This window comes from Plectropomus leopardus, chromosome 2, assembly GCF_026936395.1.
Source record: "Plectropomus leopardus strain MGB_pleo_1.0 chromosome 2, ASM2693639v1, whole genome shotgun sequence".
Lineage (NCBI taxonomy): Eukaryota > Metazoa > Chordata > Actinopteri > Perciformes > Serranidae > Plectropomus > Plectropomus leopardus.
The window spans coordinates 12284949-12309108 of NC_142177.1; the positions used below are offsets into that span (position 1 = coordinate 12284949).

The following is a 24160-nucleotide window of genomic DNA, read 5'->3' on the forward strand; positions in this document are numbered from 1 at the left end:
GTTAATCTGTTATACAGATATTGTATCTGTTGCTCTAAAATCAGCTTGGTATAAAGTTTCTTTGTAACTGATAAATGTCACAAGTTCAGGAGTAGTGCATGGCATTAACATGTCATACAATTCAAAGTAATAGTAGTAGTATTTCCCCTTAATGTTCTCCAAGGTATCCAGAGTTGAGAAACAGCACATCTCACTGAATGTAACCTTTAAATGACTTCACCTGAATTACACAAGCACACTGCTGCTGCTGATGATGATGATGATGATGAGAATGATGATGGATAATAGATGTATAAAGACAGATCACTGTACACCCCCATTAACACTACATTTTCTCAGCCAGTGTAAAAGCACAAGCTGATGAGGCAAGCTGTAATTTGGGTAATTTTGCTCCGCGCTTCACCCTTTCCTTTAATGACAATAATTATCAGTGGAAAACATCTGTAGGATGTGTTGTCTCCTCCCTTCCTCTCCTTCTTTGTCTGATCAGTGTCTTGCTAAAACACCAATGTGTTTTCTATAATTCCTCCCCCTCCTCTTCCTCATTCTCCTGTCATTTCACTCACACTCTCTCTGTGCCTCAAATGCAGTTTCTTTCAGCACAAATGAAGGCAGGTTTATAAACCATAGATCTGAGAACGGTCATTGTACTTGGGTCCAAAACATTTTTCTTCTGTCTTAACTGAGCTCTTAGCACAGTATGGTGTTCCTCCATCACATCTGGAGTCAGGGGTATTTAGGCAGCGAGAAAATTGCCTGAGGCTTTTACTCACCCCAGTGGTTTCTCCAGTCGACTGGCTGGTGATCCAACAATCTCCCCAAGAGTACAGAACATCTGACCCAAAAAGTCCTGAAGGGGAGGAGGGAAGGAGGAAAGGAAGGAAAGGGGGAGAGGAAGGAGGGGGAGGAGGTTGGCATATGTGAAGTGGAAAGACAAGAAATCAGAGTATAGTCAGACTACTACCAGTGGAACTCATGCAAATGAGAAATTTTAAGAATTTCAAGAGGGGTACTCAGTCATACTCCTTAAATTTGCAGGTCAGAGTTTCAAATGTGGCCCGTTCTACGTGTTTAACAAAGTATATGGCTATTTTGTAGTACAACATCTTAAATCGTGATTGTAGTGGTGTCATGTAAACCCACTTCATGTAATTCTTGCAGATTAAAAACTGCAATGCTGTCGGCTGTGAAACAGAAATAGTGTTCTCTTTTTACTCAAAGACTCGATTACGGCGCTCTGCTCAAAAATGTGACATCATATCCAGCTTTGGTGTGAAATGTAACATTTGCTGAAGTGAAATCCAATGCCGCCTCCACCATGAGGGCTTTGTATGCATGGTAAGCATGGTTTAATGCAGTGGTTCCCTACTGGTCTGGCCTCAGGGTCTGAATTTTTCCCTTGACATCAGGTCACAGGTACGAAAGACCAACTTAACCACCTGTCAGTACTCAAACCCAATACATTTTTTCTGTGAGGAGACAGCGCTAATCACTCTGCTACCTTGCATTTTGCTTCACAAAATTTAAATAAAAATGAACCTAATTACAGCTGGGACTTGGAGCTCAATGAAAGAAGCAGGAAGAGAGTGTAATTAGTAGGGGTGTCCCTGGCCAAGAATTATATAGTCAAATCTAATTAATGAATTCTTGCCTATTGTTGATGGATAGATGAGTCATGTTTTATTTTTTGCAACATTACTCTCCATTTTTCCACACCAAACAAAAGAGCTTAAAAATTCAATTAAACAATCTGTCTTTCTGACTGAGCAATTGCACCTTCCATCCAAGGCGCTTCTGTAGGTGTGGCACTGTCTGTAGTCCTGAAAGAGAACGAGGGGGATTGCAAAACAAGCAGTCACAATAGCAGTAACTTAGTTTGGTTCCTGCTTGCTTTCCGTGGTTATAAAAACAACTTTGAGTTTCTCTTTTAGAGAGAGGGATGCAAACTGCAAACATGTTTCAACATGCCTCCCTCGACTAATTTTCGAAGATCCCATAAGTTAGATCCCCATATACAGCTGTGTGATGACTACCTGTGAGATTGGCAGTCGAATCAGGCTGCTTAGACTGAATACTTTGGGTCACCCCTAGAAAATTGTGCTCAAAACCAACATTGAACATAAATAAAAGTATTACAATAGGAGTCAAAACTAATTTTGGCACAAGACTAGCCTCAATAGGCTACTTACACTAAAAAGTTGCATGTTGTAGTTCCTCCACGTACAATAAAGTGAAATATAGTACCTTAAAAATAAAATTGCTGACAGATTTTTTTTGAAAAAAATGTTGATAGTTGTTTTTTTTTAATGAAGCTGACCAAATTAATTGTGACCAACTCAGGACGGTCCCCACTTCTTGACCACAACCCACCTGTAAGGAACCACTGGTTTAATGAATTGTGGAGGATAACAGACAAATAGGTGAAGATGGAGAGATTCACAGCACCATGAACAATGGCAAGAAACATGATTCACAACAGGACATTAATGAAGAGACAGAGTTACATAGTTTCAGCCATAATAATGTCTTTAACCTGACAAAGTCTTTCAGTATCACCCAGCATTGATTTGATACATTAGAGTGTGTGTATACTATATGTTAGAGTCCTGGATCGATTTGGGTACCCCGGGATAGGGTTAGGGTTAGGCCTAGGTGTAGGGGCAGAGTTAGGGTTTTATCGCGGGTTTTCTTTTAGATGAAACACAGAACATACGGGTCAGATCACGGGTGCTGGATGATAAATATATAAAAATTGGATTGGGTTGCGGACCATATTGGCCATATGTGTGGATGACAGGTGTGGTATTGGACGTTGCAGTGAAGGTTTGGGAGCAGGTCTTGAAAATAAGACCTGTGCAGGACTGTGCTGTCTGTTTGGTTTCAACACAGTCTTCTTTGAGCTTGTCACATCAATGATGTGGGACAATCTAAACAAAAGACTCCCTAACTTTGGCCTTTGCAGACAGGCGCACACTAAATAATTCAACATCAGGCTATAGTGTATTTTATTTCAATGGTCTGTGATGCCTACTGATTCCGATCACTGTTCCAAGGGAGAGCATCGAAAATCTTCATCATGTTACAATCACATGCTATAAAAGCTGCTGAAAGACAAAATGACTGAGTATTTCTTTTCATTGTGTGGCTGCTGTGGAGCCCTTTGTGACCGCAATGATGCTTAGGGGTTGCATAAATGGGTTGGCTCTCAGCTTTTTGTTCTAATCAGTGATGCCATCCTTCTTCCTGAGAAAAGGATCATTCATGTGAGACAGCGGCCATGCATTGTCAGAAGTGAGAGAGATGCTGGGACCTACGTTGAGTTCTGCAGGCTTCCAGAAAAGTTGGGCAGCAGCAACAACAGCAATGACAACAACAACAACAACAACAACAACAACAGAGCACATCATATACCAAAACACAACACTCAGATACCTAGCACTCCTAGCACTGCTCAAGACGATGAAGTTAGAGTGTAGAGACAACATGCTGCGGGAGAACTAAAACCCAAAGCCTACAAGAAGAACTAACACTATTGATGAAAAAATACAAACCCCAGTCATCCAAATACGTCAAATAATCATTAAAATTGATTATTTTGAACTTTTCTCAATGCTTTCTGTCACCATAGTTTCCAGCCCTATTAATAATGAAACTACTTATCATTTTCTAGTGAGACAAAAATTATTGTAATATGATACTAAAAATGGAAACTAACGGTTAAAAGCATTGCATAATCCAAGCTTTTCTACATGAAAGTACAGCAAGATATATTAAAACATTACCACTGCAGTACCACTAGTAGACTTATGTAAAAAATGTGACAATATGACCCAGTGTCTACATTTACATGCACACTTATTGATTCTGAATATAACAATAGTCTCAATTTTATGCAGGTCATGCCTGAATTTAGTATTTTTCCAATTAACACAAGGGATATGTTGGTATTATTCTGGTTTTAATGGCATTATTTCGGCATGTATACAGTGCTTTCAAAAAATGCGTTTTTCGCCAGTGTTTGTGAAACACAGCCTCTTTTCTGTTTATGGTCAGCTTTGTGCATTGACATGAATAGCAGCTCGCCAACAGTTTGCAAAGCTGGGGTAGAGATGCATGTCCAAAAACAAAGCCAACATTTCTGGTCTGAAAGAGCAGCACGCATACATTTAAACATTATGAAAGACTTGCATGTCTACATGTTTTTGGATATGTACAACAATTGAAATGCTGAACTTTTGAAAAAGGTGGTGGAAGGAATGAAAGAGGAGGGCTGAGCTTGCATGGTCTAATGAGTTCCCCACTTGAAGGAAACTCTGAAAATGTCCTATTTTGATACAAAGAGGCAAAATGACATGGCTCCAGCTGTTCCACTTTACTATATTTTGACGTGATAAACAACATGTTAGAGCACATTAATTAAAGTATGTATGGCTGCATGAACGTAAGCAGCTTAGTAGGAATACTGTCTTTTTCGGAATAAGGGCAAAAACGGGACTGCTTTGTGCATGTAAACATACTCAATAGGTACCATATAGAAATAACATTAGCATATTTATAGAACAATTACAGAATGGATAATCCCCATGAACAATTAAATACAAATATAGTGAATAAGGAGAAAAATAAATGCGGATTTGGATGCTTCAATGATCAGGCAATAAAAAAAAGGGTTTGCTTTATTTCATCAAGAAGAAACCATGCAGCAGGCACAATTAAAGAAAACAGAAAAATCTAAACATTGCCACCATTAGACCACCGATAAAAAGGGTTTGGCCAGTCTCAAACCACTCCGGCAATATTGACTTTCAAGTCATTCAAGCCAGTAATTCAGATTTTACTCAAGACTGGCCTCCACTTATCTGTGGTGCAAGGTTAAAATATGTGCACTCACATGTTTGGACAGGTCCGGGCTCTTTGAGTCGACATCATACCTAAAAGGAAACAAAATAAAAGCAGCAAAGCCATTTTACTTCAAAAACTGTAGAGGAGACTGTTTTTTTTTTATCTAAATGGGGACATTTTGATTGATAAACTCCTAAAGGCAAGATTTAAAATGAACCCTGGTGATTTGTCATCACTGGGAGCAAAAAAGAAATACTCTCACAGCGCTTATCTTATTTTGGCTTTTCAGATGTTTTTTGTTTGTTTGTAGGTTTGAGGGCACAGTGCATCAGTAATTGAGGAAGAGAATGAATTAAAACTTAACAGAACAGAAAAAAGAAGCAAAACAGGATGAAAGAAAACAAGATAACATTTTAATTTGCTAAATTGAAAACCACAGTCAGTAAAGAGGTCTTATGGGAGATCAAAAAGACAAAGGTTATCAGAATACATATCATACACTAAAATTCAGAATAAGCCGGGATAAAAAGAGGACAAGATCTTAGCGTCTTTTCAGATGTTGCTATATGTGGGGTAGAGTAATTGGGAAAGGTTCAACAAGACCTTTTTTTTCTCTTCCATAATAATGAGTGGTGGACCTGGTCTGATTTGCATGTGAATATAAAGCTATGAAAGTGAAGGAAATAGAGCATATGTGATGTACCAAGATTAAACATCAGATGAAACGATAGATACTGTTTGCCTGGAGATTATTCAGGCTGCACACACTACAATGTTTATGAGTTCGATTCACAGTTAATTGAAAAAAAGATCAAATGATACACTGTAGAATGGCCAAATCACATCTGTTTTGATATTGTGTGAAGGCAAAGCTAGGATAAAAAGGTGGGTTACGAGTCATTTTGTTAAAGTTGGTTTGTTTGTCAATGTGGTTTCAAGTGGATGCTGAGGCAGCATTTGGTCCAGCCTGTGAAAAGCTGTTAGTTAACCCTTTGGGATTGCCATCGCCAAGCTATATATATACAAGGATAATGATCACTCTTGTGTCAGGAAGAGATATCATTGTACTGAGAAATCATCAATGACAGACAGAGAACGAGACAAAACTGATGGGTTTTCATTAAACTGAAATGACAGTTAAACACCCACACCCCTTCTCTGTTGTCAAGCCCATCAAACTTTCAGTTCTTACACAGCATATATGCAGGTTACTGCAGTAACTCCGGCAGATTTTCCACTCTAAACGGTGGGTCCTCGATTTCACACAGAAGTGAACAAAAGCAGAATCCTCATTTCAGGCTGAACACTATTAAACTGTTGCTGAAAAGACAACCGTCATTAGCATATTTTACCAGATGTTGGTAGTTAGAATATTAGTCTACTTACGTTAATTCGGTAATAAATAAAAAGTCCAAAAATACATATAACTTTTATGAAACACCTCACATAATGTTAAGTTTACACAGAAAATAATAATAACTTTGACAAAAATGTCAGATATAATGCTGAGGATTGGTTTGATTATCTGTCATGGCTCCTGTGCCATGACAGATATCTGATCCAAGCAGATAGACATCTATCTGATGTCGTACATGTCTGTACGATTTTTCCAACATTTAATGGTACCAATGAAACAGGAAATGTCAAAGATGCCGGTGATATATGAAAAGATCCGGCACATAGATCTTAAGCAGATTACATTGTAGGATATTTTATGTAGTATATTGCATGGATGGATATCCTGATTCCAGATTTCTCAGGATCCAATTTTGTCCATTTACAGACTTATGTCAAGATGCAATGTGTATTCTTGTGGATATTGTCCGCATCTCTGACAAATACAAACACATCCGACCTTGGATTGCTCCATATTTTCTGGTCATTTGTTCAGTTGATGTAAATTCCACTACAGAAGAGAGCTATATTGATATCGGTATTGGTTATTGGCCAAATTAGTTGTTTGATATAGGCATATCGGATATTGACAAAAAATCCAATATCATGCATCCCCCAAAAAATGGCATCTTTAACCAGCTGTTCCAGCCATTTTAATATGAGAGCCCCCATAAAGGACTCTCTTAAATAGGCTATGCATTTGATGGCTACATATGCGCTTTAAAAAGAGGCTAAACTTACTGAAAGATGACCATAAACATGAGTTGATGAACTATGTAGAACGCATAAAAATTAAGTAGTGCTTATCTTTTGCAGCGTAGAGCGAGTGGGACCCAGTATTATAGCACAGTAGTATAAATAAAAATGTAATTGAAATGTTTAATCTAGCATAACTTTTATCGGATGGTTTAGATGCTTGAAAAACAATAAAGAGGTTAGATTTATGCTGTAATGTTTGTTTGCTTCATTTTACAAAAGAAAGGGATTTGATGAGGTGGAGAAAAATGATGACATGCCCATTGCATTTTGGAAAGGTTACTTTTGTGGGTAGCTTATTACTTACTATTGTACATATTAAGCTGGCTTGCCAGAAATGATAATCCTTGTAGAGTACTTTATAAACCTGCAGTGCCTAGTTACAGTTGCTAATCTATGATTGGGCAATCACTGTTAGGGGGCAGGGTTTATCAAACGGTCAATTTTTCAAGATTGTAATTGCAGGGCTTCCAATCGGCACAGAACAGATGGAGAGAAAAATCCACCACAGTGAAGGAGGACAGAGTGCAGGAGAGAAGATACAATGCTGATACGGCTTCAAAGGAAATCACTCACAAGTCGAAGCGAAGGTTCTGCTTCTCCTCAAAAAAGTAGTCCAAGATGTACTTTCGAACAAAGTCTGGATTTAGGGTGTTGTCTATCACCTCCGTTCTGCCAAACTGTGGAAGGAGAAAGACAGCTGGAGATCAGGAGAGACAAGTGATGAAAGGAGAAGCAATGCAACAAAACTGTTTAATACACAAATACTGTGCGTTTATCACCTTGCATTTTTTTCCCCCCACTCTTTGCTTCTCTTCCTCAGACACTCGCTTATCACACATACATACACATAAATTTACAGAGGCCTGATTAATGGAGGTGCTTTCACACGCTGCTGCGGTGCAAAGGAAGGGTGCATTTCCAGGTTCCTTGATCCTCATTCCTCTCCCACATTAATTACAGCAGGAGAATACACTCATGAACCCCGCAGAGAGAACGAGATAACGAAAGAGGTGAGGAAAATGTGTAGAGAGAGACCTAGAGAAACAACATGGGCGGACTTAGAAAAACAGCTGAAGATGTATAAAGGAAAGGGGGAAGAGTGGTGTGAAGGGTTCTTTTAGAAAATTAGGGGAGAGAGTGGGAGTGGGAAAAGAGTGGGAAGGGAGAGGGGGAGAAAGGCAGTGATTAAGGCCTCCTAATTAGTGGGATTCTCACTCCCAAAGTGCCAAATGCAGGGAAATATGCCAGGGAAATGGCTGGCAAATACCCAACAACACCACATGCATATACTGTACAAAAAGCTGATGAGGAGTTTTAAATATGAGAAACAGTATGTACATAAATCATTCCAAGCCGCCTGGAATTCCCCTTTTTTAATCAAATACTCCAAGTGTAAAGATCTCAGATGGTAGCTGTCGATGAACGCAAGAAGGAACTCAACCTGGATGTTCAGGGACATGTACTTAAGACATCAATATGCTTCCTCTATTCTTGTTCATTCCTTGGCAACCACTGAACACTTTGAGTTCTTCATTGTAAAATGTCATTATACCTATGGCCGCATTACATTGGTACAATATTCAGGGGCAAAAAAAAAGCAGACAAAAAATGGTATGACTCCATGCAGAGGATGGAACATAAACGGGTTGCTGCCATGGCAACAGGAACTTGGGGACCTGGGCCTGGTGAAATGTTCCTATCTTGCTCTCTTACAGTCAAGATGGTGGCAAAGATAACCAAAAAAGGGGGATTTATTCATCTTGTATTATGCCTTTAGCTTTATATAGTGAAGTGAGGAGTCAGCAATCAATGATGGTATAAAACAGTCAGTAAAACAGGTTTCTTAGCAACCACAAGAGATTCTTACATGCACACATAAAATGTTAGGCTGATGGTCCAGTAGTTTGTGAGATAAGCTGTGGACAGACAGATACACACAGTCACATACACAAACATGATCATGATCCCCTCCAGGCTTATGCCTGATCATGAACTTTTTTAACATGACATTTAGTTTAAACTCTTGATTCCAATGACTGCTAATCATCCCTGTTTCTCTAGTTAGAAGTGATTAGTTTTTCATTAATTATCTTAATCAAATTAATCTTCATTAAAATGTATTTTAATTAATCTTATCCTTCATTAATTTTGCTAAAACTGTTGGAGTTGTAATTCAAATCATGCACTTATTGGAATCGGAGTATTGCTGTTTTATGTCGCTTGTACGCAGTTTACAATAATAAAGATGTAAAATCTGATGTTTTGTATGATATTAATGATAATGGTAATAATTTTGTTTATAGAGCACTTTTAAGCCCATAGGCACTAAAAAAAGTACTCTTGGAAAATATTATGTTCTAAAAATATAAGTGTCTTGTACTCTTAGTCAGTCTTCACTTTGATGAATGATAAAGTAAACTCGAGGAATATTAATCATACATAATCTTGATGAATAAAAAAATTAACTCAAAGAGCCTCAGTTGTCCTTATTAAAGAGGCATTTGGCACAACACATGTGCATGGACAGACATACCAAAAACTTTAAGTAACAAAAGACTCATTCACCCCTAAACAGTGCATTTCACAGCTGTGCCCATCATTGAAGTCTAAACATCTACAAGATCTTGCTCTTGCGGTATCTTAACATGCAGACACCCTGGAGACAATGATGGTCCTCAAAAATATCTAAACCAACATGTGAATCATATGTCTCCATACAAGTAATTATGATTCTATTTTACTTTCTATGACAATAAGCAATGTAAATAATAAAAAAAATGTATATTCATATATATCCTACACATGCACACACTAAAAGTAAAAACCAAGAGCTTATGAGCGTTGTAGTGATATCTGTCAGCTGTTAGAAAAAGCCTTCCTGAAAAGTAAGATTTGAGATTTAAAATCAGCAACTGAGTCAGTTGATCCGATCAGTGGAAGCTTCAGAGACAAGGAGCCAATTCCACGAAGGCTCGATGAGCCTTTGTAAACATATGACTGCATTCAAGCCAAAAATGCCCTGTTTTTATTGGAAAGCTGCCAAACTCTACAATTTCAATCAATGTCAAGGAAGCCGTTTGCAAGTAGGAGTCGATTTTGTTTTTTCCATAATGTGGACGGCAGGTACTGTAGGTGGATGCGTGAGTTAACCTCACCTTTTTAATCAATACAGAGAAAACAACAAATGCAATACAATGTGGGCAATTAGAACAACAAAACCGCTTCAAAACAGTACACTTCCATATTGTTACACAATGCTGAACACCTCTTTGAACTTTTAAAGTTATATTTTTCTCAGCATGAACTCACTTACTGAACATCTAAATTTAACACCAGCGAGGGAGAAAAGCAGAGAAAAGGACACGGATGTTGAATCCGTGAGCTGCCCATACTTTCTACGAGACCCCGAAGGTGTTGATGAGGCTGTGAGCGCACGTTAGTAAAAAAGGGGGGCGATGGCGAAGATGAGCTCCATAATGTGATTTCCCTGCTGAGCGGAAGAGACAATACCGTGCTGCAGAGTTCATTAGACACTGCTGGGCTGCTGGAGCCAGCTAATGAGAATCTGGCACGAAGTCCCTGACCCGCACCCTTGACATGTACACACACACACACACACACACACACATACACACACACAGATGCAGAGCGGCTAACACACATATGGCAAATGGAACTCTTCAGGCTGTAGAGACCTGTGGTGTCTGATACTGAAATGTGTCCTGAAAACACAGACACGGGGAAACACTACTTAGACTCACACTGTTAGTGAGAGGTGTAAAATAAAAGCCCCAGTAGAGCAAAGTGATAACAGGACTTGAGTTTAATCCGTCATTATTTTTGTGGGTTTTTTGTTCCAAACCAGACAAAGATTTCATTATCTTCTTCTCGCAGCACACAGGAATCACCCCTGGGGATTTGTGCTGTATAAATGTCCAGTCGTTCTTTAGCCAACATGGATTTTTTTTTTTATTCTCCTCGTACCATGTTCAGCAGATAGTTAATATGGAGCTGCTATAATGAGCTTGGTGGGTTCTTGTGTTCTAACAGGCTAGAGAGGTAAATGACACTGGTGTGAATCAGTGTGGGCTAGCTGTGTAGACTGAGCTTTTTTTCTGTTTGGCTTTCAGTAAAAAGCAGTGGTGTGTGTTTAAGATTCCCCAAGTTGGAGAGAGAAGCACACAGAATATTTAACATCCCAACAGGAGTGATGGAGAGTTTAGGGTACTTCTGTTGTTGAGGGAGGAGAAAGAGCCAAACAGTCAGCTGAAAAACATTTCCTCCTCACACTTTTCCCCCATCAAATGTGGCTTCATGGGGAAAATGCATCTCACAGTTTGTTAGAGCTTGGAGCTACAGCTGTGAATATGTAAGAATGAGACACACAGACACATACAGACAATGCTGCTGCTTCACACACTCACACAGAGCACCAACACCAAGTGGTGGTATGTGAAGTCATTAAAAAATTAGAGGGTAAAAAATAGAAAAGGTCAGCCATGTCTCATCTTCAGAAAGATACTGTTCGCACCACCTGCCTTCTTTTTCACTCAGATGCTAAATGATCATGGAACAAGTGCAAGTTCACAATATGTGTGATCAAGTGCACGCATACATCCACGTGTTCATGCATTCACACACACAAAACCTCACACAGTTGACCTTCATGCTTGCCTTTCAAGTTGCTCAAGGGTGGGGAAAGCTTTGTGGACTTACTGAACAATCAACCAACAGAGTGAGAGTGAGAAAGAAATCTTTCAAATTTTGAATTGTTGGTGTTTTTTTCCCGGCAACAATTCTGTGATGGATTACAGCAGGCCTATGTAAAAAAAATGTATCAATTTTTTATTTTTTCAACTTTTTTGGCTTTTTAGATATTTTAAAAAGGCTTGTTTCAGGCTCCTCGAACCAGCCCTGGCCTGTGAGGAATTTAGGTCATGTGTAACTGACTGGCACAAAATACTTAATCCATGTGCAATCTTTACAAAAGACAAACAAAACACAGCTGTAAAATCATAAACATCAGAACTCATCTATGGGCCGAATAAAAGCTAAGAATGTTTGAACAACAGCGTTGGTTAATTTTTTTTTGTGCCTTTCATGTGTGTGTGGGGAGCCAGCAGGAAGCCAAAAACAGACTCTAATATGGAGGCTTTCTGAATTTCCTTAACTATGAAATGACGAATCATTAGCATTCACTGCATAATTTTTGTTTTGCCTTTTACACATAATAATTAACAATACACGTATTGCTCATAATTAACTTGTACTGTGTGAGTCTTCTTGGGCAAAATTTGAGTGTATAGTTACTCTTAAGACTTAAGACTAAAGAAATCTGTAGCAATACAAAAACTGTTCACAACATCCACATTGTTGCTGTTACTGAAAACATTTGTAAAAATTAGTTCACCAGTATTACTCTGGTTGTGTTCAGAGGTTTGCTCTGTTGCACATGTTAACATATCCTCATACAGCAGTTCTTATAATATCTAACATATCAGCAGCAAAGAGGGATGGTCAAGGAGTGTGCTTCTTCTTTTTAAGATTGTTTTTGGCATTTGCCTTTATTTGACAGCTGGCCATGTAGAAATACACTTATGTTGACATTTAAAGATAAATCTCTCTCTTGTTTGTCAAAGTGTATTTTTGACAGTTCTCTCAGTGCTTCACTGAGGTTGTGTTAGTCAATATTACTTAGCAAGAGAGCAACCCTACCTTGTGGCTGGTAAACATCTCCTACGACGTATGAGTGTTTTCACACTCGGACTAGATACTTGAGTCCATTCCCAAGCCATTACTGTAGGTCATTAGCTGATATTATGTAAATTCATCAACAAAAGAAGTAATGTACACAACGACCGACAAAGTTTATGTCACATAGAACAATTGTTTTGTTCAACTACCAGTATATGACACTGAGGCTAGTTTACTATATAGCACCTGAGTTACATAACAGCTTTCACACTCCACCAAACTTACAGAACTCTGATGGAAAACAGCCTCTGGACCAGGAAAACCCCTCCAATCAGCCTGAGTGTAAAAATCACCTTCAAGGTACTTTTTACGCCAAATCCTGAGCAAAGCACTTGAGCACACAGGAAAATTAAAATATGCCAACCGGGAAAGTGAAAGCACAAAGATGATTTAATGATTTAGTCCTGTGATTTTGCATAGTTATAGCAAAAATGATGGAGACATTCTTCATCTAATTGAGATCTTCACAGGGACCACCACCTGCACTAACATCACACACAACAAATGCTGGAGGAGGTACAAATCATCATCAAATGTGACCCAATCCTGGCTGGCATGCTAGAGGGTCCTGTCAGAAAACGTTATTTAAAAGTCCCTAGTGAGTCACCTGTTCACTTGTTCAGTCTGAGATTTGGGAGCGTTCAGGCTCACACAGCGTTACCTGGAGCCGCATCAACACCCACCATCTCTTAACGAAATGATTATGGACGTGATGGTTTATCTCTGTGAGGAAATCACTGCTTTAGATGTTTCTATTTTTACAACAAAGTCAGCGAACATGACAGAATGAAGTTTAATTTGACTTGAAAACAAACTCTGATGAAATACTCATTATTTTAATTATGTTTTGTGTACTTGATTGGATTAACAGTCTGTCTTAGCTGTCGAACGAGGAAAACAAAGTGTCTTTTGTGAGAAGTGTAAAGCAGAGTTTCAATATCCTACGCCTATGCTTTAAGTATACACAAATATGCATATGCATATTTCACAGTCCCAAAAGCCCACACAGCCATCTGCTTTGACCGGGTAAACACATAAGCAGGACATGAGGGTCATCTTACTGTATAAATAAATATGAATTCCATTAAATGTCGATCCATTATCCATCCACAGTGGATCAGGTCTGTAAATATTATATCTGTGGCCATTTCGATGCATTTACAATTTGCATTGTGGGGTGAGAAAGGATGTCAAATGTGGGGGCTAACATCAAAGACAACTACTGTATTATGGGAACTTGTGCATAAGCATGCACAGGACTATACAGTATTTTAACTGTATTTGAACACAGAGAGAAATTTGCAGGAATACACAGAATCTATCTATCTATCTATCTATCTATCTATCTATATAGTTCATGGCAAACATTACTAAGATAGTAAATTGTAAATTGTGCGTTTATTTTGGACTGTGCTTGATTTGATTGATTTGGTTTGCCTAATGTGTATTTACAGAAACAAACAGTGTTAGTGGGATTTTTCTTAATTTAAAATACAGTAGCGATGTTTAGCTTAATGAAGGAAAATGTCAGTGCAAAGGTGTGGCTCACTTGTGTGTTTTAGGACAACAAGGGAGGTCTTTGGATTAATTAGTTGTGGATTTTGGTGTTTTCATGAGATTTTTGGGACAATAAGAAATATGTAGAATATCACCTGACCTATTCTAAACAGTGCCACATCTGACAATGTTTGCAGGAGCTTGTTCAAGCTTGTAAATTATGTTGGCCTTCACACAACCTTTAACAACAAATGTTTAGTTGCAGTTCTGACATTATTTCAGTTACCCCTCACTGCAGGAGAGGGCTGTGATGTAAAGGAATTCAATATTCAGTTCATTAACTCATTGACTATTATTACTTTTTTTTTACCCATGTAACAAAATGATAGACAGACCATAGAACAGATCAAAATAATTACAGAAAGTGAACAGTAATGGCGCCTTGACTGCTTAAAGCCACAGTATTTGCTGGCTTAAAGCCTTCCCAGCATGTTGCTTGGTCCCCAAAGTGTCAACATATTGATCATTATATTGTGAGGGGTTTTCTTTGTTGGCTGCAGGGTCCAATTAGAGAATATTTCCCTGGCATTTTCAGACAACTGATAGCTGAATAGCTTTAATGAAGTGTTAAAGCCAACTACTGCATGCTCACGCTGAAAAGAAAAATACAAGAACAGAAATCTCTTAACTATAGCCTCAACCGACACAAAAACACAATTACGACAAACCCACAGTGAGCACAGGAAAAACTTAATTGGACAAACTCATTTCCATCTTTTTTATGTGTACGCGTGTGTGCACTCACCTCTCTCCACTGTTTGGTTTCAACACCTTGCGTATAGAGCACGCATACTGTGGAAAAAGTACCAGAGACGGAAAAGATGACATATTGTGGAAGAAAAAGAAAATGAGGGGCAAAGAGAGAGAAGAAGAGAGAAAAACAGTCAGCGAAATGCAGGCAGATTCCAAATGGGAAATCAATGTGAGGGTTTTAGCTCCAGTACAGTGAACAAACAGCCATGGCACTCTGAGCACAACAAAGATTTCCCAAATCACAGGGCAACATATTCACAAAAACCAGAAGAAAAAGAAAATGTAGCGGAAAAAAAAGTACCTGGACAAAAAGCTGTTTTTTGTTTTTTTTTTTGAGTGCCTGCACAGAGATGACAGCAGAGCACAAACATTCAAACAGAGTCTCTACGACGTACTCACATGGATCTGACTTGGAGAATGTGTCTTTATCCAGCAGATTTCTGAAAAATGAGGAAAGACAAGATAAACAATTATTACTTAATGACAAAGAACCTCTTGTTTATGGTAACATGTTGCTATCACGGAGGCAAACTTTTTTGGCAGGCTACTCATGTCAGTCTAAAGGTTAATTTAGCTACTCTTTAGTTTACTGCACCGTGCGCCAACCAGGTCCTGTGGGAGTTACTACTGGCTCCACTTGTAGGGGTTTTACAGCAGGTGACATTGTCCCAACCCAACAACATTGCTCTGGAAACATTTGCTTACCCTCCAATGTCCCCCTAAATCCTTGGTGAGTAAGCACCTCGATTTTTAACCACAAACCCCTTTTAGCCTCATTGAGTTTGAGCCATTTACTTAGATGTAACAAATAAACAATAGAGATAATGTAGTTTGTATGATAACAAGGTTCATCCAAGTAGAATGTGTGAACATTTGTACTCGTGATAGCTGTGTTCAATCTCTGACTCTTGAGATCAAAAATGATCTGAAAATCAATCCTGGGATTGTTCTTTTCTAAAATAAAATTAAAAAAAAATAGCAACTTCTGACTGAGTCATATCAGTTTCAGACTAAAAAAAAAAACAACTTCTGGTTAGGCCCCACCCATTTCCAATTAAACTCCACACATGTCAAGGAAAGAAACAGATGCAGATAATTTAGTTGGTTGAACAGATACAGTTACATAAAAAGATACAAAAACAGATAATGCTGTACTTGCTCATCCTGATTAACTGTTATTGGTGTTAGCTTGGTTAGCACTGTTAGCAGTGTCAGCAAAGCTAGTGGTACTAATATGGTTTACAGTGCTAAAGGGGTTTTGCTGCTCAAAATAAAACCACAGCTGGCTAGCTCTCACCAAAACGTTGGCTAACTAATGGAGACTGTAGGGCGGCCACTGGGCTCGATGTGGCTTGCCAGCTGTCTGTCAGCAAAGCCAACAGAAAATAAAATAAAGGGAAAAATGTTTACATAAAAAAACATTTAAAATCTCACCACCTCTAAATGGAGACTATTTTGAAATGCAGCGCTAAAGCTCACTAAGTCAGTTGACTATCAGACTACAAGAAATGGCTTCATGTAGGCTGCATTTCATTTGTGTTTTTTCTTAATTAGTTATTGGTTAATAGGTGTCTGGCTATAATAGCCTACAAATATTGTTGGTTTATTGTAAATACAGTCATTTATTACATAGATCAAATTCCATACATATCCTACGTGTAGGTTACACATGTTGTTGTCATTAGTCATTTAGACTAATGTCTTGTTTTGGTGGTGACATTTTGTTGCATCACATTACTTTTTCAATTGCTACTACCACTAAGTTTACATAAAACAAATACAACTTTACTCTGTCAAGTGACTATCCAGCCCTTGTCCCTCATCCTTTCAGATCTTTTACACCAACAAACTTGGCATCAAAGTATAAATAAATAGCTCAAGGAAATAGGCTAGATAAAAACACAGTTGTGTGTGGCAGGGTACCTTTAAATTAAACACAAGAGGAAGACAAACGATGGCCCTCCACAAACCTCAACATGAATCTTTAATAGTGCTGTTGTGCTGTCAGCTTCGGGTCATTTGTTCAAGTCAAGAGTAATGTTTTTTGGGGCTTCTCAAGCAGCAACTGATTCCAAGACAAGGTATTAAAGTACTTCAAGGATACTTTCACCTCTATTTTAAAGGATCTGCACTCACTCAGGTGTGTTTAATCATTCTGGCCAATTTGACCTATGCTGAGGCTGAAGTTTGGTTCAGATTTGTTGGGATTTATACAACAAATCCTTCAAATTAAAAGACAAAGTTGGGTCTTTAATAAGTAGTTCATACAGATAACGCATGTGGTGGAGTAAGTTGTCCTTCCCTCTATTTATGGGCTGATAAGGGCTTTCTGAGTGTACTAGTAGGTGTAGCAGGCCCCCTTCAACCCATTTCTATGAGACTGATAACAATAATGATGATAATCGAGTTGTAACAGAATCGAATATGGAATATAGAATCAGGTGCTGGCGAACAAGCCTCATCCATCACAGTACATGAAAGCATATGTGGGTTTAACATGAGTGTCAAAATTATCCACTACAATCATATTGTGCAGTTAGGGTTAATATTCTGATTAAATTACTGTACTGATGACAACCCTATAGTGTTGGTGCACTTTCAAATCAAGTTCGAACCAGTGTTTGGTTGTAGTTTTGATCAATATTTCTCTAAGTTAGTCTCTAAGGTACCATGGGGCTGGAGATAATGGCATAGGAAAAAGATCTGTGTCTGAGAGATAAGAGAGCACTGAAACATGAAACCACAGATGTAAAGTGCCCATGGTATATCTACAATGGTCTTTGTAGTGTGCACCAAAAAAATGTGCTCATTTATACATTCAATGACTACTAATTCAGCTGAGTAGCAAGCATGGGAGCACAGAAAATTGTTGGGTTTGGCATCTCACACAATAGCTGCTTGATTATCAGCATGTCTGCATGTTTACTGAATGCTCATCTCTATCTCTGCCCTCCAAACGCCCACCACACCTCCCTCTTTGTGACTGCATTCAGTGTGTAACCTCACACTCTTCATATTAAAGTGAAAATATTGCAAAATAACAATCCTTTGTCATATTGTGGATTTTAGAATCAGAGTTGTTTTTTGTTGTTTTTTTTGTTTGTTTTTTTTCTTAAGCCAGTTAGCCTTCATCATAATTAGTACCATTAATTCCTGGACTAATGGTATTTATTAGTGACTGGTAACAGCTAATGCCAGGAGTCATAATTTTGGGAGATCACAGACCACACTGCAAATCAATCCTCTGAACCTGAGGCTTAATTACTGCCTGTGGCACTGATTCACAGCAAAGGTTGGAGACAGAAAATTATAGGCTTGTGTAATGTGAGGAGAAAGACCAGAAAGGTCATTGTCAAGGGTCTCTCCCAAACTGTGTGCTTCTCCGCCCCTCTGTCTCACTGCATCTGCTTTCTGTCACCTATTCTATGAATATGCTACTGCAAAATAATAAATGGACGAGACAGGGCAAATTCGTTTTACCAGATTTTCTCTTTATAAGGTCATGCGGTTAAAGAAATATCATCTGTATAGATGCATGTTTTATATTTATATATTTACCTTACAGGGCTGCACTGAAGCAAATGACTTTCAGTCAAAAAATATTGTAGCTAGGTCCTTTATACTTGTGTATACAGATTTTGAGAATGAAGATGACTTTTCAGCTTGCCTTACGCATCCTCACAATGTGTTGAGATTGGAGAGGTGTGCACATTGGCTTCCCTGTGAGCCTATGTGCCCATGAAATCCTTCTCTATGTAGAGCCGTGATGGCATTTATGTTTATTTTCGAAGAAAATAAAATTTTATTTAAATTTTATTTTCGAAGAACTCAAGTTTGAACTCATACTCTAATAGCATGGATTATGACAGAATATCCAGTCATCTGTTACTTAGTGTTTGTGAGCAACTCAAAAAGAGAGTCAAAAGAGAAAATGCACTAATAGTTCCTAATAATTATAATAAAGGTTAAAAACCTAGAACCTTCACAAACGTGAATTTAAATACATGTGGAAACCAGAAGGAAGGCATGGCTTCAAGTTTGTCTTACTTTATTTAAGTATTTGGATAAAATGTTATCCTAACTTTGGCAGAATCTTAATTAACCATTTTAAGATTGCAAATGGGTAAAAAGGACAGCACGATATATATCTGGCTGATAAATTTTCAGCTGATAATGGGAAATTTATATTATTATAAGAGCAGATAATATGAAGCCAAATTGCTTTCGTTGTGCAGCGTCTACACCAGGCATGTCAAACTGGTCCACAGGGGGGCCGGTGTGGCTGCAGGTTTTTGTGCCAACCAACCAAGAGCACACAGTTTGACCAATCAACTGTCTGAAGACGGAGATCAGTTGATTAAATGAGTCAAGTCTGGTGTGCTGCTACTTGGTTGGAAACAAAACCTGCAGCCACACCGGCCCCCCTGTGGACCGGTTTGACATGCCTGGTCTACACAGTACGATACAGTAATTGGCTGTATGCTTCTATACAGTCCGCTAATAAACACATAGAAGAAGAACAAGCAGCACTCTGACTAGAGTCAAGCATGTCATTGCTGATTTGGATGTTGTTGACAGTTTGAGAAAAAGACAACACAAAGGCGATTTCTAATACATTATGTTCAAAGATTCTGAGAGGCGGGGAAAAGTGTAGGATATTAAACACAACAAATCTTATAAGTGACCGGAAAAGGCGTCTTAGCAAATTTTACTTGGTAGAAGACCACATTTGGAATTCCGGTATACTCTCTCAAGATGCTGCTACTTTGTCCTGTATGATGTGCTCGCAGCTCATATACTAACTTAAGCAACACGATAACTCTTCTTTGTTTTTGTTGTGTTAACAATAATGATGTCACTTAGAAATTTGTTAGATCAGATCTATGGAATATTGAACCATCCATCTTTGCTCACTACGCCTTCGCCTTTCTTACTCTTAGGTGTGCACTGAAGAGTTATGAACTTCTTTTTAAAATACAAAAATGTGAAATTATTGGTTATCTAATTAGTATTAGCCAAGACAAGCAGGTAGTTATCTACAGTACTTGCTGAAATGTATCTATATTGTGCATCCCTAGAATCTAAACCAACCAACAGTGCACAGGAACCAACCATACATATATTACAAGAATTGTATGCAGTGTTTTACACTCACCTCATTCATTGTTCATGTAGTGCCCTCCTTTATACTATATATCTTTTATTCAAGCACTCTTTTTCTCTTCCCCACCCTGTCTTTCCTGGCCCCTTCATTATTTGTATGCATTTTCAACAAATCTATCTCTCCAACTTAATCTCTCAACCTCCGCCCACGTTTCGATTGTCCGTGTTACACCTCCATCATGCTCGCTTGACCTTTTCATTATGCCAGCCAGAGGCTACTGTGTACCCAACACTATTACCCTCCTTGTTTCCTTTTGCTCGCTCACTCACTACAGTGACACAGGAGCCTTCACTCGAGGGCACTTGATTCTGATTCTGCTTTGGTTTCTTTCTTGTTTCATTTTCCTTTGCAATCTGTCTTGTCATAAATCTTCAGCTGTATTCTTTCATCTGCCTCAATCTATTTTGATCTTTTCTCTGCTTCTGTATTTCTTCCACCCTTTCTTTCATAGCTTTCAAGAGCGAGTTGAGAGGACAATTACTGATAAAAAAGAAAAACATGAAATCCTGAAATCTCGTTTCTCATCTCACGTTCAAAGTTACAGAAAGGATACTTGCTGATGTTCTGTGATTGAAGCGTTGCAGCTGCAGAGTCCAAGGTTTCAGGCAAAAGTGCCTTTCATTACAATTTGATCTAAATTGAAAAGAAAAATGGATTTGGCACTACTAAAGCAAGATAATTAAATAAGCGAATTGGAGCACACACTTCGTTGACTTTAAAAGTCATTTCATCCTAATCAGAGAAATATTGCATGGCTACAAACTACAAAGTTTGGAAAAAAAAAAACCATCTCGCAGTTTTCATTTTATCATGCTTGTATGCAAAAATGTTTCAGGAGCGTATTGTTTTTAATAATTGGATGGTTTGTTCACTTTAATTTATTCAGCCCTTCTCCATAAACACATTCAGTTACATTTGGAACCTTTCCATCCACCAACCCATTGTAACAGCTCTCACAGGGTACATTAGCAAAACACTGCATCAATTCCTGTTTATTTCTGCTCCATTCTTATAGTTTGAGTGCAAAGTCTCAATTAAATGCAACATTACTCATTAGAAATATTGTTAACTGTCATGCAGTATCCTGATCTCAGTGACACCAATAAGTCAGTGATTTTGAGGGTTTAAAGATACACAGACTGAACCTATCAGATTTGATCCAAATCCAGTAAGAGCTTCATCAAAATCAGTTCATGACAGTGAGCATATGTATAATATAGCAAAATAGAAACTTCCCCCAAAAATCTGTGTAAATGGAGGACTAATTTTCTCTTTTCCTTTAAATGAGGATAACTGTGGAGGCTGTGTAGGAAGCTATTTTTCTCACTTTATCTAAAAATGATTCAGTCCTCCTAATAAAGATAGCGTGGGAGTCTACATGACCTTTTATTTCTTGTGATTCTATTTTAAGAGCTGTTTGCTCTGACTGCATCAAATCCTTTTTCCTATAGCCCGTCATCACACGAGAAGAAACCAAAGCCTGTGTGTATAAATGTTGACAACAAATGAATTAATATTTTTTTTCTGTCTGTAGAATAATCACATAAGAGCAAAAAGGTAAATGTCAGGGACATTTTTACTGTACAGGAGGCCGCTAGAAGGTTATATATATGTCTGTGTTGGAGAAGCTAATTAAGTCTTGGATTGTTTCCTGAGTGATGCAACAAAAGACTTGTTGAGTATCTAAAGATGTATCTAAAAAATGGTACATTTGAATTGATGTGGGAGTTTGTTCTCTCAGTTTCTTTCAAATACCTACAGTAATCATGAAACAGTCACCTAGATACTTTACAAGTAAAAGTAATTTAGTCATGGGAAGTTCATAGGTTCTAAAAAGAGTTATTAATGTTTTTTTTAAAAATATTTTTCTGCAGGGCATTTGGGATAATTCATCGCCAAACAGTGACATATATTTAATAAGTAGTGAAATAGGAAAATATTTTTCTGTTCCTTTAGTACAAAAGGGATGTTACCAGTGAAGTATTTCTGCACTTAACCCCCTAAATGTTCATTTGTATATCAGTTCCTCACTCCCTGTTTCATTGAATTTTCCTTGCATGTCTCCATGGTGAACAAAGAATTCAAAAAATGATTTGGAGTAAAAGGGGTCCACAGTTAACAGCAACAATATATCAAAACATCCATTTTATAAACTCATCTCTTAAAGTATAAACCAAGTCTCATTTATGTGTGCAGTATGTTCGCTACTTCCAAAACAAATGCATTTTTGCTATAATATTTAAAACTCTTATGCATACAAGAGGCGTGCATTTTAAAAAGTTTATACTGAGCATACGACTGGATAACAGAGACTTGGAATATACTGCACATGTTTGCTTTGATGTAGTTTTGCTGCTGTTAAAGGGGGACCCCCTTTTACTCCAATTCATGAAGAACGTTTACGGTTTTTGGATTCTTCATTCACTGTGGAGACATGCGGGGAAAAAAAGTTTCTTCAAGAAATCAGTGTAACCCGAGCTGATTAATTCATATACAAGTGGTTTTTTGGTGGGTGAAGTATTTCTTTAAGAATCACGTGATAACTTCGTAGTAACTTTGTGTTTGTGTGTATTTTAAGGGTATAGGCGCAACCAATATCACCCAAGCATGCGAAAATCCAAGCAATTATTGTAGTATTCCCTCCCTTTCACCCTCTAGTTCCTAATTTAGTTTGTTTTTCCTGCACACTGGTACAAAATGAAGCAGCCCATATATCATCCACCACTGCCTCCTCTCTATCTTCTATCTCTGTCATTTCTACCTGCTGTTTATCTGTCGGCTGTGTATTATCCCTCTAATGCTCTCTACATTCTCTCTTATGTTAAATGTTGCTTCAAATAGCTTTCTTTTCTGTGCCACTGCTCTTGAATCTCCAACATTCATGCAGTCTACGCATATACATGTGCTTTTTTAGATGGGCCTAGCAGCTGGTTTAAATCTCTCTACCTCAACAATTATATGCCGGAGGTCATTGGAGCAAATCTCAAAACATTGCAGATAGTGTTAATGTGTTAGAAAAACTGTTTTATCTCTGCCCGTTAGGCATTATTGAAGCAAACGTTTTCACTCATGATTAATACAGTGTTGCATTGATGTGATACAAGATTTTCTGGAAACAAAGTGGCTCATGCTGCAGCTAAGGCAACGCCAATGTGGTTCAATGAGTCTTGCTGTCAGGCCGATAGTGACTTTATTTCAGGACTAACATCTTTGTGATGATGTAAGCTCATGTAATCTTTTTATCAGAAGCCATCCTTTATAGTCAGAGTGTCCGGAGTGTGAAGGTAGCCAGCAACAGCTACAATCAGTACAAAGAGTGTATCTCTAATCTAATGGATTATGAGGCGAAGTTAATTGGGTCCTCCACTCTGTGAGCAACTTTGCTGTGTGTATAGTAATTGTTATGCTCTGAATTCAACACATTATCCTCTTTATGTGTTGAAGGAGCAAATTATCTTTCTTCTTTTTGAGGCAGAATGGCGGTTTGCACCACAAGGTCCCCTGGGAGTGGTTGTGTCATTTTTCTAGATAATTGGTGAGGAAGATTAAACAATATCTCGGACCCAATAACCTAAATATGATGTTTCTAAAGAGCATGACAGATGAGCAGCCTCTATTGCTATGGCAATGTACTTAAAAATTCAGTCTTTTCCAAAGCTTGATTTATGGTTGGGTGCTCGACTCATTTGATGAGTGTCATTCGACAGAAATTACGTTTTTTTTCAACAGAAAAAAACTTGACACTTTCCTTTTATGTCACACACCGGGGTAATTTTCTTACGTCATGGAAAACGTCATATGTTGTCTCGCAATGTGATTGGTAGTATTACTATCGTCACCATGGCGATGCTGGTTTTCAATCTACACAGAATCCAACCTGCATCCACAGAAGCAGCTGTCAGCAGCAGCTTCTGGAGAGCTGAGAAGACTGCAACT

At 38.2% G+C, this 24160-nt stretch overlaps 1 protein-coding gene across 2 annotated transcripts in view; it reads right to left on the reverse strand.

Annotated features, from left to right (window-relative positions):
- cpne5b (copine Vb) overlaps positions 1 to 24160 on the reverse strand; it is a 144962-nt gene that overhangs the window by 95995 nt on the left and 24807 nt on the right. The window contains exons 2-7 of one of the 2 annotated variants that reach the window (XM_042496425.2): positions 15460 to 15500; positions 15053 to 15099; positions 7570 to 7673; positions 4892 to 4931; positions 3315 to 3329; positions 774 to 850 (exon numbers count right to left, since the gene is read on the reverse strand). In XM_042496425.2, coding sequence (XP_042352359.1) covers positions 774 to 850; positions 3315 to 3329; positions 4892 to 4931; positions 7570 to 7673; positions 15053 to 15099; positions 15460 to 15500 — 324 coding nt within the window. The remainder of the gene's footprint in view (positions 1 to 773; positions 851 to 3314; positions 3330 to 4891; positions 4932 to 7569; positions 7674 to 15052; positions 15100 to 15459; positions 15501 to 24160) is intronic. The other variant, XM_088085362.1, reaches the window with a different exon arrangement.